The following is a 13,773-nucleotide window of genomic DNA, read 5'->3' as shown; positions in this document are numbered from 1 at the left end:
TGGGGGAAGAAGTCCAACACGTGAACTCCTGCAGTGGGTTATGGATTTGCAGGTCATGGCAGAACTCTTAGGGATGGAAATATTTTAAAAGCATGCTCCGCAACAGGGAATGTTTAACTCCTGAGACATTCTCTAGCCTATTGAGGGTTGTGATGCTTTGAAACTTACTTCTGCAGTGACTCTCTCTTGCTTGCAGCTACAGTTTTAATGTTAATGAGTAGTGGAATTGCTGCTTTTTCCTCTGTTACTTTTTCTTCCAATATGCTTTCCCCCATTTCCAGTTCCATTTTAGTTGCTGAGTTTCAGGCTTTCCCTATACTTGAATAAATACTTTCTTCTTTTTTTTTTCTGATTCAGTTGCTGAAATCATGAATCCTGTGTATAGCCCTGGATCTTCTGGGGTTCCCTATGCAAATGCCAAAGGAATTGGTTATCCGGGTAAGTAACTCTGTTTTTTAATGAGTTTCAGTTACACTAATCTTTGTAATCAAGAAGAAATAGTCACTTATGAATGGCTTCATGTATGGTAATGTGTTTTGGGATTTGGGTGGGGGTTTTTTTAGATTTAAAAAGTGACATTTCAAGAGTGATGTTAGTTGTGCTGTTATATTTCTAACTTCAGTATCTCTTCCAAAGCAGCTTATTTTAGGAGCTCTAATAATTATGCCCTGCAAGAAGAGGAGTCAATTTCTGCTGCTAGTTGGCTGGCGCTGTTAACCTTTCTATCCTCTAATTCTTGTTCATGCTATCTGTTTTATGACTGCCCAAAGCATAGCATCAAAGGTGGGACCAAGAAAATGGCCAAAAAATGTTTTTAAACCAGAAATCAAATGTATTTCTTGATTTCTCTGCTTCTCATTCGGCTTCAAGTTTCTCACCAGGGTTTTTTCCCCTCATCTCCTAATGTGTGTGTGAGCAGGCTTCATTTCTGAACAACTCAGAGGTTGGATAAGACAGTAATTAGATTTGGACAGAACTTTCCAGGAAGGCTGAAGAGAAGGGCTGTGTGCCTCTGTGAGGCATTTCAAGCAGTATGCCTTGATGCAGTCTTTTTTTCCGGTATCTGCGGGGTAAGGGAATTATTCCATCCTGGGAGAGGCTGGAGGGTCTTTCAGCTCAGATTTTATGTATTGTAACCAATTAAACTTTTGTAGGTTTTACAGGGAGGCTGTTTTGTGATTTAGTTGGTGTCCGTGTTGGGAGCTAGAAATCATTCTGTGCCATTACTGTTTATATTCTTTGTAGCTGTACTGTATTTTCCTACTTGTATTTACAGTTTTAAAATTTGTTTTTCAGCTTAGGTATTGTACTGGAGTTCCTATTTTTCTGTTCCACTTTTCTCTGTTCCTTCTTCTAAATACTGGTGCATAAATGAATTTTCTCTATTGTTGACTTGATCATTTCAAAAACATTTTAATTTTTATTTTTGCTTTTCAAGTACTTCTAATTTTTTCCTCAAACTAGTGTACCTTTCTTGATTTCTACAGTATTTATAAGGGGAAAACACAAACCGTGTTGCAATGTTTTTAAGTCTATTGAATGACTGAAATGGTGCAGTAATAGATTGTAAAGCTGCTGCTGTGTCCCGTAGGATGCATAAGTCCTGTAGGATGGTTTTATTCTCTGTAACTGTCTTAGTTATATGGACTACAATAATTTTATAATAAGGCAGGCAGCAGTGGTTTACTAATTAATATCAGTTACAGTACGATTATTTCTATATTCATAATAGATTGCTTTTTCAAGGCTTGCTTTTGCTTTAGATAAAGATTATTATGAATTATTTAAATATAACTTCGTATTTTTATCTCTATTCATTTTCTAAACACAGATTTATATTAACCAGGGTTTCATTTGTACTTATAACCATTTGCACATTGCATTGAAGCTCTTGTTTATACTAATCTAAGCAGTACCTTAATTTACTTAAGAAGGTATGCTATTGTAGATTCATAAGTAGCAGTTTAAACAACATTACAACTTCTAATCTTTTATTCTGCTGTTATACGTACTAGACTACATAATGAGTTATGTAAGTACTGTATATTTGCCAGTCTTCACTTGGTTGTAAATTAGCATAACTAAATTATATGGAATTGAAGTAGAATTGTTATAGAAGTGCCTTAAATGTCATGCTACAAGTTGATCACTCAAAATTGTTCCTTACAGCAGTCAGTCAGTTTATACAACTGTGACCCTTAAATTCAGCTTACTCAGTAAGTTCTACAGTGTTACACTGTTACAGGTAGTTTGCTGAGCTGCCTGGTTCATGCTTAAAGATCGTGGGATGAACACAAAACACATTCTCTAAAATGAAAAGTAGACCTGCATTTTAGGATTTTTTAAAAAGTTGTTGCGTGACTAAGTGTCCCTTCTTTGCCTCTCCTAATTTAAAAGCTACACATTCTCCATTCAGAATCATTGAATTTACATAGGTTGCATGGTAATAGAAAGTAATGAATATATCGCTAGGTGGAATATATTATTTGAAGGCACTGTGTTTCTAAAGCTGTTGCATATTTAATTGCTGTTTATATTGTACTACATCTGTTTGAGATTGTTGGGTGGGTTTACCATAGCAAGGAATCAGTATCAAAAAGTTCTCACATGGATGAACGTTCTGTGTAGAAGTTAGACCTGCTGCTTGTTATAGTTGTATTTTTCACAAACGACTTGTTTTTTGAGCAGCTCAGAGTGCTCTACTGTGGAGCTAAATCTGTGAAGAAAGAATAGAGGACTGAAAATGTATACAACATAAATAATGTTGCAGATATGTAGTCAGTTTGAGTAATGTGTAAAGCTGCACTAAAGCTTTTCACTAGCAGCTTGTGAATTTGAAATCTTAAGAGCTATTTACACTCTGAAAAGTTGTTATGAATTGGATATATTATTTTACCTTTGATTTTTAAGCCTAATGCTTTTCTTAGTCTTATCCATGCTGACCACCTAATAGTAGTGCCAAGTGTATGTCACTTGATATGTTTACAGTGTGCTTTACAAAACTAGGTTAGCACGTATAGTCCTGAACTAAGGAATTTTTATTGTTAGGAGTAACTGCTAAGGACTCTGGGATTTATAGCAAAATAGAAACCCTTCAAATTTGAATAGCAGTTTAAAACTAGCAGCTTTAAGCTTGGCAGTGAGTATGCAAATGGTAATGGCCTTTTATCTGGAGAAGTTGAAATCTTTATATGTTGATAACAAAAGGTGGTAGCAACTCTGTCTTTCTAAATACAGACATTACTCGGTTTTACAGTTTGAAATAATGTAAATAAGTTCCTAGAAAAATTAATAGCTATGATTAATTCAGCAATTTCACTTACTACAATCTAAACAAACTTCGTATCTTTCAAGTAACTGTAAGTTTTGCTAATGCTGGTTTTTGCCTTATGTTGGAAGCCAGTATATTGCAATGTTAGTTCAGCCACAGTGTTTCTTGTATTCTGCTGTAGAAGTGTTTACCCATTATTTTGCTGATACCTCAGTGAATCACTTGTTACTGTTAACTGTCATAGTACATGCCTGAAACTGGTGAGCTTGTTTGATACCAGAGTGTAATAACAAATCTGTGTCAAATGCAACAAGGGTTTTGAACTACCTAAGGTTGCTTTGTATGCTCTACTTGTGATATCTCTGATCTGGAGAGTCGGTGTCACTCAGGCTTTTAGGGATTTATTTCTGTGAAAAAGTCCCTTCAGATTTTATGTACATCAGGCCTTAAAACTTAGGGGGGGAGGAGGGTTGGATAGTTGCACGAAACTTTGTTGTCCAATTAACTTAAGAGTTACTTGGCCAACTTTGAGATTTGCTGAAACAGGGATGTAAGGGAGAACGGCACTTGTGATTCCTTAGCTGTTCCCTTCATCTAACACTAAGCTTCAGGTGGCTTGGGGGAAGAGGAGCCTGGTGTTTTAGTTGAGGAGGTGTGATTGAAGGCCATCTGTTAGCTCATCTCAATTAAAAGCTGTACAGTGAGAATCTTTGAGAATAAAGTCTAGTTAGACTGTGCAGTCAGTCTAGAAAATAACTTTGACATATTCTTTCTTCTAGCTGGCTTCCCAATGGGCTATGCAGCAGCTGCTCCTGCCTATTCCCCTAATATGTATCCTGGAGCAAATCCTACCTTCCAAACAGGTATGTGTAATAGGTATGTCAAAGCAGTAACCTGAAGTTTGGAAGTTGTTAGAACCAAGAAAGGAAAAGCTGTAGGGGCTTACAATAACGCTTATGCTGTGGGATAAGTTTTACATTACTTTGAATATGACTCATAAGGAATCATCTGATAAATTAAAATGAGTATAATCTTGTCTTAAGTCATACTGCTTTCACCTTCAGAGGAGGGAAAAGCTGAGTTTTTAGCTGTTGTTTCTATATTTCAGGCTGATAACTTGAGGATTGCATCGCGTTTCCCTTCACTGCTTCCTTCTTGATTCTGCTTGCTTTGCATCCTACTGGTTGTTTCCAGATTGCTGTTTTTTCTTCTGTCTGTTGTCTTCAAAACTCTTCTTTTTCATCCTTTTCTTAAATGATACCTCTTTCCAAGTTCAGCTTGCTGCCTTCTTTCTCCCTTAAATTGTCCAGCAAGCCTGGTTGCTGGGTAAAACTGTTTTGTCCGTAGTGGGTATTCGGGAAGGATTTAGGTAACTACACTCGCATGCTTGTCATGTAAGTGAAAGGGAGTGTGATGAGCCTAGGAAAAGGGAGATGGAAAAACAGACACAAGAGAAACCAAAGCACTCACCTCAGTTGTTTTTATGTAGTTCTGCCTTCACAAATAGAAGATGATTTTGATGTGCTAATGCTTGAAACAAAACAGAAACTGGTAGCATTTAATTTCCACTTAAACCAGGAACATGCATCTGATAGAACAGTATTCTCCTTGTGGTCATTTTGCATACTAAGGAATTCCTTATGTTGCTTTGTTAATGTAAATCTGGGCCATTTTCAGGAGCTCTTTCACTTGCATGTATTATGTGAGTTTTTCAGAGATACGCGTGGCACATAACCAAATTTGTCCCTGAATGCCCTTGTATAACTTATGGGAATAGGAGAGGATGCTGCTTGAAATTGGGAAGCTTACGTTGTGGAAGCCTGCTTGCAATGTTGAAGCTGAATGTTTGTAACGTATGGCATTTCATTAACTACCAGGAGACTCTTTAAAAGGGTGTGGCAGCAATTACTGAGGCAAGAGAGAATAGTTAATCTAAAATATTTCCTAGCAGAACCTGGTAAAAGTGTGTAGCTGTGTAGCTTTCCTTGGAGCTGTGGAGTTGGTGCAACCTGTGTGTCTGTTCAGTTTGCTGCTTAGAGGCATAGTGAGTGCAGAACTGATTTTGGCTTGTCTTCGGTCTTGAATTGAAGGTAGGGAAACGGATGGGTATTATAAGTTCCAGTAATTTAAAAAAAAAAAGTATACTTTGGATAGGGTATTGCCTCTGTGCAAGTATCATATCTAGGAGTACCAGCTTGCATTAGCACTGGATTGCTTAAGAACTTTTTTGAGAGTGATGTTCAAGGGAGAGCAGTTCCCATCGGGGTACAACGTTTAGCATGGGAATCAAAACCTTATGTGGGCTTTCGTTATCAGCTTGTATTACTGATAGGCCGTTCAGTTTCACAGTGGAGATTGCCTTAGTGATGTGTCTCTGCCTCCATTGTATGTATCATCAGGATTCCTGCAGCTGTGCTGAGGGGTAGTTGTGATTATTGATCCTAGGATCAGATAACTGAAAGGTAGTTTGAGTCTTATTAGTGGTTGCAGTTTGCAAATCCGACTGCAGGAGGATGAAGATAAGCTGCATGTAATCAATTTACCAAATCACGAGACTGATGTTTTTATCCAGTTGATTGGATTTTTTCCTCCATGTCAGTTATGGTTTCCAGAGAAGATTCTTGACTTGTTAGACTTAATCATATTGTAAGAATAGTTTGCATTGATTAATCTTAGAATATATCTCATGCTATATGACAAAGTTAGAGTAAGAAATTTTTCACTTTTATGTGAAAAAGGAATAAAGATGTATAGAAGTCATATACCATCTTCGAATGTCCTTAATTTTTTTAAAGCTAGTACTATTAGTGTTTATTGCTGTTGAATAGAAAATAAGCTTTTATTTCAGAACTAAGAATAGCATCAATTTTTAGCTACTCTTTAAGCATTTGAACTAAAGTTCAGAATGTCCAGATCTTCTAATTCAGGCAGATAACAACTTGAAGTACTTTGTCCTAACAGCTGGGATTTTTTTTTTTTTTTAATTTTTCTGATGTAACTGCTTGTTGGTAGGATCAAAGCTTTTGAAATTCACATCACGCAGCAATATTTGAATGTGCCGTGTCATTGCTGTTCAGAAAGGGTACCTTTTTACAGGTATTTCTCTTAAATTTTTTGTTTTTGAATAACAATGTGGTTTACTTTTAAGGTCTTTGCTCTCTGTAAGGGAGAAAAAAATCGAATGGGAAGGCAGACTGCTTCTTGTACAGGTGTACCACTTTGCAAGAATGAAAGTTAAATTGCCTGTGCAGCCAGCAATTGGATCAGTGGGTTTTCACAATGCGAATGGGCTTGACTGAGGACATAGTTGTAGTTCAGTAGTGATGCTTCATGTTCAGCATTTTGTAGCTGCGTTTTTCAACACAAATAGCTCCCCATATTAGAAATAGAAGTTACTTACTCAGCATGCCCTATTCTTCAAATACTTACACTGAACTCTAATTTTTAGAGATCCTAAGTGCTGTGATAGCTTTCTGTAGTGTCTCTAAAGGTGATAAATTCTATTAAAAAAAAAAAAGAGGAAGAACATAGCAAACCTATTTCTTCGTTAACATAACAATTTTCAGTTTGAAGGGTGGAATGAAATTGGAAAGAAACTCAGACTTTGCAAAAAGAAGGAAGGTCATCTATCACCATGCTGTCTGCACAGACTGATTTTTCACAACACAAATGCCAGTGTTCTCTCTGCTATATGGCTTCAGATCTGTTCTTTGTATTGAAGTCAGCACATTCTAGACAGTTTTTAAAGTCAACCTAATCTCTATTCTGGTAGTCTCATTTTTTTTCTATAATTACCAAGTGTTTGTTCTTCTTTGTGTTGCCCTAGTACTAGTTTGTACAATTCCAACTAAATAGAAATCGTATCTGTGGATGTTGTCTCCTAGTGTGGTGCACCTGCGTGAGACCCAAGATCTTTTCAGCGTAGCACAGGCTAGGGCTTTGCTGCTTCCTCCAGAATAGGCCATGCCTGTTGTTTACTATCCTAAATGTCATTACTGGTGGATGCTGCTGCTAAGGTATTTGTATTCCCACTCTGGCCATTAAGCCATAGTATAATCTTGGGAGTGTGGTGTGTAGCAGCAATGGTGCTTTTCATAGATCTCCTCCATGCCCCATCAAGCCCTTGTTCTGTAATCCTGAGACCTTGTCTGATGAGGGCTGGAGAAATTGTGGAAGAGCTGTCTTTAGGCAGGGTCTGAGCCAGCAGCTGCTACTTATCCCTGTGAGAATTGAACAGTTCCCATCATTTACAAGGCAGACTGATTTTGGGGGCCTTGTAATAGGAATGCAAAATTGTTTCTGATGGCATGCATCTGAAGTCTTACTGTAATGTATAAAAATAATTCTTAAGTGATGATTAAGGGAATGTCTACGTATGTAATACACCAAAAGGAGATTTAAAGATGTTTGCCTTCGAAGTCTAATTTGCAGTTGCAATGAACTCTGCAGTGCTTGTGTTTTAAAGGTATGGCCTTTCATATTTATTTTAGCCAGTTCAGAAAATGCCAGAAAACAAATACGAATAAATGTAAGTTGAAGTGGAGGTTGCAGATTGTGTCTCTCTGTTCTCTGAAAATCCATCTTGAGCTCTTTACATGATTCTGACTTTTGAAATTAGGTTATTGTTGTGCTCTGTCATCTTCTACAAAAGGTAACTGCAGGTTAGTTAATTGTTACTATGTTTTGCCAGTACAATTTGGGGTGCATTGAGAACTGGGCTGATACTAACATGTACCAAATCCTCCTGTGTAGGAATGCTGTCTAATGTGCCGAATTCAAGTATTCAATGATATTACTACAAAAATCCAAATCCACCTTTTTATTCCATACCCATAGATTTGAAAAGCAAATTGTGCAAAAATACAGTTAACTTTTCATGCTTAGTTGACACAGTCATGTGTTATTTTCAGACTGTTATCAGTATTATGTAAATGATAGAACTTGTGCTTGGATATTGAGGCTAGCCTACTAAGTACTCACATGAAGATTAAGGAATTTGGAAATTAAGAAAGTTGTTACCTCTGACTTTAGAAAGCAGCGTACTGACACTTGTTTTTCATGTTTTTAATGCAGATTTACCTTTGTTTCAGGTTATACACCAGGCACCCCATATAAAGTATCTTGTTCACCCACTAGTGGTGCAGTGCCACCATATTCTTCGTCACCGAATCCCTATCAGACTGCTGTGTACCCAGTTCGAAGTGCCTATCCACAACAGAATCCATATGCCCAGGTAAATGAACAAAACCAAAAAAACTGTCTGTTTGGATACTATTTTGTTTACCTTGTAATACCTGCTTGAACTCTTAACTTTACATCACATTTATTTCTTCGTGAATGGAGAGAATTTTTAGCTGCCTATGGTAAGAATTCTTAATACAGTGATTTACAGAGTGTGTGTGTGTGTGTGCGCGCACTTTTACATTCTCTCTTACGTGACACTTACTCTGCACTTACTGATAATGTGTTCAGTCTTTGAAGAGACACTAGATTCAGTAGTTTTAAAAATGTGTGTTGGATGCTGTAACTACCACATCCTGATTTCATTTTGTCAAAAATTGTCATAAACTTGCATTAATTTTTTTTTTTTTTGGGAAGCCTCTGTTGTGATTCAGGGAGTTACCAAGTCTCATACTAGGCAAGCTGTTGAAAACTATTAGAAAGGATAGAATTAAGACATTTCAGTAAGCATGATATTTTGGGGAAAAGTTGGCCCTCTTTTTGCATAGAGGAAAGTTGCCTGGCTTGTACGCAGTAGTTGAAGGGAATTAATAAGCACGTTACAAGGTTTATCCAATCTGCGTAGTGTATTTGGATTTGTCAAAAACCTTTCATTCTTTAACTAAAAGCAGCTGAATAAAATGTTGTGAAAGAATGAGAGAAGTTCTGTCGTGGATTAATACATGAAAAGATACGAAACGAAGGGAATGAATGAGCCCTTATTGTTGAAGGTGCAGTCAGCATTGGAGTTCTACAAAGGTTCCTGCTTTTGAATGTTACCCTAAATGCCTTTAAAAGGGGCTAAATGTTAAAAAGTTTGCCAGTGAAATGCAATTGGAATAGTTGAAATGAATGTTTTGGCTTCTGCTCTGTAAATTCATTGCATCTTTAGAATAATGCTTTTATTTTATGATACATTCATGAAAGAAGACATCATTTCTCTTCCCCACCAGCTATACTATAACTACTTAATTTACTTTTTTCTTTAACAGCAAGGCACTTACTACACACAGCCTTTATATGCAGCACCACCCCACGTAATTCACCACACCACAGTTGTGCAGCCTAACGGCATGCCAGCGACTATGTATCCTGCTCCAATTCCGCCACCAAGAGGAAATGGTGTGACTATGGGGATGGTGGCTGGGACTACTATGGCAATGTCAGCAGGTATGTGAGCTTACAACCCTTACGTGTTCTTGATGAAGCTCTCCTTTCAGGCTGAGACAGAACACTGCTGCATTACAAAAATGTGATGCCAGAGATGTACTTGGCAGAATCATAAAATTGTTTAGATTAGAAGGGACTTCTGTAGGTCATCTAGTCCAGTGTCTTCAAAGTGGGTCCAGCTAGATCAGGTTGCGTACTTGTTCAGTGATATTTTGATCATCTCTAAGGATGGAGATACCGCATCCTCTTTTCAGATATTAGTATTATGGTAAAATAGTTCTTTATATTTGTAGGAATTTCACTTACTCTTGCATCCTTTGCTTCTCATCTTATCAGTGTCAAGAGTCTGACTTCCTCTTCTCAGTACATTTCTCTATGCCTGACTGGGAACAGCAACCTCTTAATGCAGTGTTCTCAGCCCACACCTCGTATCGCTGATCTTCTTTGTATCTTGAGATATAAGATTTTATGTGTTTGCACTACCTGCAGGTCTTCTGTGTGATAGGCCATGGTTAGGGATGTCTGCTTCCTAATGCCACACTCCTTTAATGGTAGTGTTTTGGAGAACATGTTGTTTAACCAATACCTAGACTCATCTGTGAGTGTTTACTGAGGGGGTGTCATGCTTTGTTACTCAGTGGGTGTTAACTCACGAAGAAATGTCCACATTCACTCAAAGGACGCTCAATTCAGTAATCTAAAAAACGAGAACCATGAGCTTGTTTTCAGATTCTGGTTTTTATCTTGTAAAATTTATCATTTAATTTGAGGAATCTCAAAACTAGAGAAGTTACGTGTTGCAAACTGAGGTAACATTGGAGTTTCAAATGTGGGCAAGCTTGTGTCAGATGTTTGTTACTGTTTCTATAAAGTGCTGTAGAGTAAGACTGTTAAGATCCTGCTATCTCAGCCTGTTTGTTTCTGAAGCCCCTTAGTCTGTAAAAACCTATCTGGAATAATGCAAACAAGAACTAATTTATTCTGATTTATCAGTCAAGTTATCTCTACCATCAAATATTCTTGTAGCATGTAAAGCCTGCTTTGGGAAAAAGTTTTGCAGTGAATAATGCTTTTGTTGCAGGGTTTCTGCTAGAGCTATTTTTGAGTAATGAGTATCTTTATGTGCTTTGGACTAAACATTAAAATGATCCTCTTGCATAAATGTTTGAAGGAAAATTGGGGCTGGAATGCAAAATGATACTGGTAATTTTAAATTGGAAGATGAGCTAATTTGTAATTGTTTGTAATTGTTTTTAAAATTAACTCTTTTTTGCTCCCCCCCTTTTTTTTCTCCTGTGCTAGAATTTGTGCTTACTAAAAAAAATGTTCTCTTCATCCTAGGTACTTTGTTGACAACTCACTCCCCAACTCCAGTAGCCCCTCATCCAGTTACTATGCCCACATATCGGGCTCCAGGAACACCAACCTATAGTTATGTGCCCCCACAGTGGTGATCATCCTGGCAGTCAGTGTAAGTTACCGATTTAGGTTGAAAGCAGTTAATCTTTCTTACAAATGACAGCATTGCAGGTTCTTTCAGGGAGGTGTTTGAGAAGGTAAGCAGTCTGAGGTACTTCTACAGTATTCTAATTGAGTAAGAATACACAAAAACTATTGCTTATGTAATAGCTGTTCCCTGCAAAGGAGGGAAGCCTTTGGGTCTTCTTCAGTGGTCTGTATCTTCAGAAATCATGAAACAATTTCGTGGTTCATGGTGGTTGAATATGAAAGAATGAGCCTCAGGTTTGCCTTATTAAAATACATCTGGGACTAAATGTATTCAGTATTTTGGATTCATTGGTCATTGTTGATTTCAGCGGTACTGTGATTCGTGAATCAAGCAATGTGTGTAACTTTGCAGTTTTATTTTTGATTGGCTAAATGTGTAGGCACGTTAAGTGTTTTGCCTTGCTCTGAGGGTGAATCTTTCTCACAAGCTGCTGAAACAAATACACAACCTTGAGTTAATTTCATATATTCACTCTGTTTCAGGTAAGTCTCAGTTCATACCTCTTGCAGTCAGCATGGAAAGATCGTTTCTAGTGTGGACCAAAATTTAGATCATGGGTTTCAAGAAAAGGGCTATAATTTTGAAATCTGCTCTAAGGTGGGATGGATTTTGGGGCTGTAGTGTGTGTCAAACTGACACAAAGCCTAATGTTTTTGGGATCCTCACTTCTGTTTCTGTTGGTTTTTAGCATACTCTGAGAACAGCTTCATTTGAAATAAGGACTTGTCAGACCAACTGAACTAGAAATTTTCACTTTTAGTCCATTCAGTTTATGAAAAAGTTAACTTTGTTTTAACTTTCTTTGGATTTCTGTTTCAGCAGTTAGGAGTCCAGGGTTCTGTTATTATAGGTGACTGTATTCCCTTTAAATTAGTAATGCAGCAGCCATTTCTCATTTTGCTGTGATGCTACTTATCAGTCTGTAGATCTGAAATGTTTCACATACGACATTCTTGGATGAAATATTACATGAGTTTAAAAAGTGAGAGTTTTGCTGTGACTAAACTCATGACTGCTGATAATTAAATTTAGCATAAAATACCTTTTTAATATTGCACCTTCTACTTAAGACAGAACTGCTAGTGATGACAGAAAGCTGGAATGGACATGATGGGAGAAAATCAATGTAGTGAATTCTTAACTTAGAAGCCTATAGATTTCAGTTGCCTGGATCAGTGCTAGGGTAGCATTGTATAATACTTAACATCTGTTGTGTGTGCATATCAAGGTGGTGCATGCAATGTTAGAATGTTCTGCTACACTCAAATAGTATTTAACATAATTGAGAATATTTCCTACTTCCCCCCCCCCCTCTTAACATAGGTTTGAAGATGGGAGATATGCAATCAAGAAATTGAGGTTTAAAAGTTGGTGCTGAAGCCCTCATGCCTCCAACCAGGAATTTTCTTCTGAATGCTTTCAACACTTGGCTAAACACTACTAATTCCTGATCACTGAAGATTTTCCAGTGCTGCATATCTTACATCTTGGAACTCCAGCAGTTAGTCTTAAAGCAAATCCTGTTTTGTGGACTGTCTTGCAATTTTTTAGCTAATTATAATGATAAAAAGGGAGTATAAATTTATTCTGATCCATATCTAGTTGAATGCATGTTAAAACACAAAAACAAAGCTTGCTCAATCTACCTGCAGTGACTGATGCAAAAACCATCATATGCAAATCCAAAGGAACCGAAAAGTATTTTACAACTTGTATCACTAATGCACTGTTGTAACGTATGCAGGGTCTTAAAAGGTAGAATCATGAAAGTGAGTTTCTTTATAGAATACCGTAATATGCATTAGATAAGTGCTTCAGCCTTTTTCAGGTTGATGGAGTTGCCAGTTTAAAAGGGACATATTTTTATTTAAGTGATGTATTCTTTTCAAATTCAACTACTAAATTGGAGTGACTGGAAAATGAGTCAGACAAGCTGTAGAAATCCCGCACACAATTAGTTTACTTCATACCTTTTCATTTTCATTATATAGATTCAGTGTTATACAGATGTTCTTAAGGATCAGAATGAAATGACAAAGGTAATGCTGTGTGTGCCAGTAACTAAAGCAAACTTCCTTGAGGCAAAACTGGCTCTTAGGAATAGTAGGAGGTAACATCACCTGCGTAATGAATTGCATGTCCTGGGGAGATACATATCCAGTACTATCTTTCATACGATGCAAGATGTGTCAAAGTGAGACTGCCACACAGACTGATAGAAAAACACTTTCTTTTAGTTCTCAGTTCAGGAAATCCGTGCTGTTTTTCCTAAAGAATGTTGTAGTCAGTTGAAAATGTATGTGCAGTTGATCCAGCTTGCTTTCCTGAAACTTAAGAAATGCTAGGGCTTTCTATGACAAACAGGAGGAGTTCAGCTGCATGTTATTCTGAGGAAAGCTTGTGTGCCTGATGAGTATGTTAAAGGGGAACAAATCATTTTAACACAATTTCCTTATTAGCTACTTGCAGTATGGACTATGGATATGCTGTAGTAGGGCTGCCAGAATATATAGGTTTCAAATAGCTGTGTGGGTTTTTTTTTCTTCCCTGAAAATATTTTTAATTGAAGTCAGAGCCATTTGTTGGTTACAGCATTTTGATG

At 37.2% G+C, this 13,773-nt stretch overlaps 1 protein-coding gene across 1 annotated transcript; it reads left to right on the top strand.

Moving 5' to 3' along the window:
- The first annotated feature begins 362 nt into the window (after window positions 1-362).
- FAM168B (family with sequence similarity 168, member B) lies at window positions 363-13,441 on the top strand. The gene is made up of 6 exons (XM_009572672.1): window positions 363-438; window positions 4,051-4,134; window positions 8,362-8,504; window positions 9,484-9,661; window positions 11,003-11,132; window positions 12,495-13,441. Exons 1-5 carry the CDS (start codon window positions 369-371, stop codon window positions 11,113-11,115), a joined length of 588 nt encoding a protein of 195 aa, XP_009570967.1. The 5' UTR covers window positions 363-368; the 3' UTR covers window positions 11,116-11,132; window positions 12,495-13,441.
- The last annotated feature ends 332 nt before the right edge of the window (window positions 13,442-13,773 follow it).

This window comes from Fulmarus glacialis, unplaced genomic scaffold (genome assembly GCF_000690835.1).
Source record: "Fulmarus glacialis isolate BGI_N327 unplaced genomic scaffold, ASM69083v1 scaffold34132, whole genome shotgun sequence".
Lineage (NCBI taxonomy): Eukaryota > Metazoa > Chordata > Aves > Procellariiformes > Procellariidae > Fulmarus > Fulmarus glacialis.
Note: the sequence above shows the minus strand (reverse complement) of the source record. Positions and strands in the feature narration are given on the sequence as shown.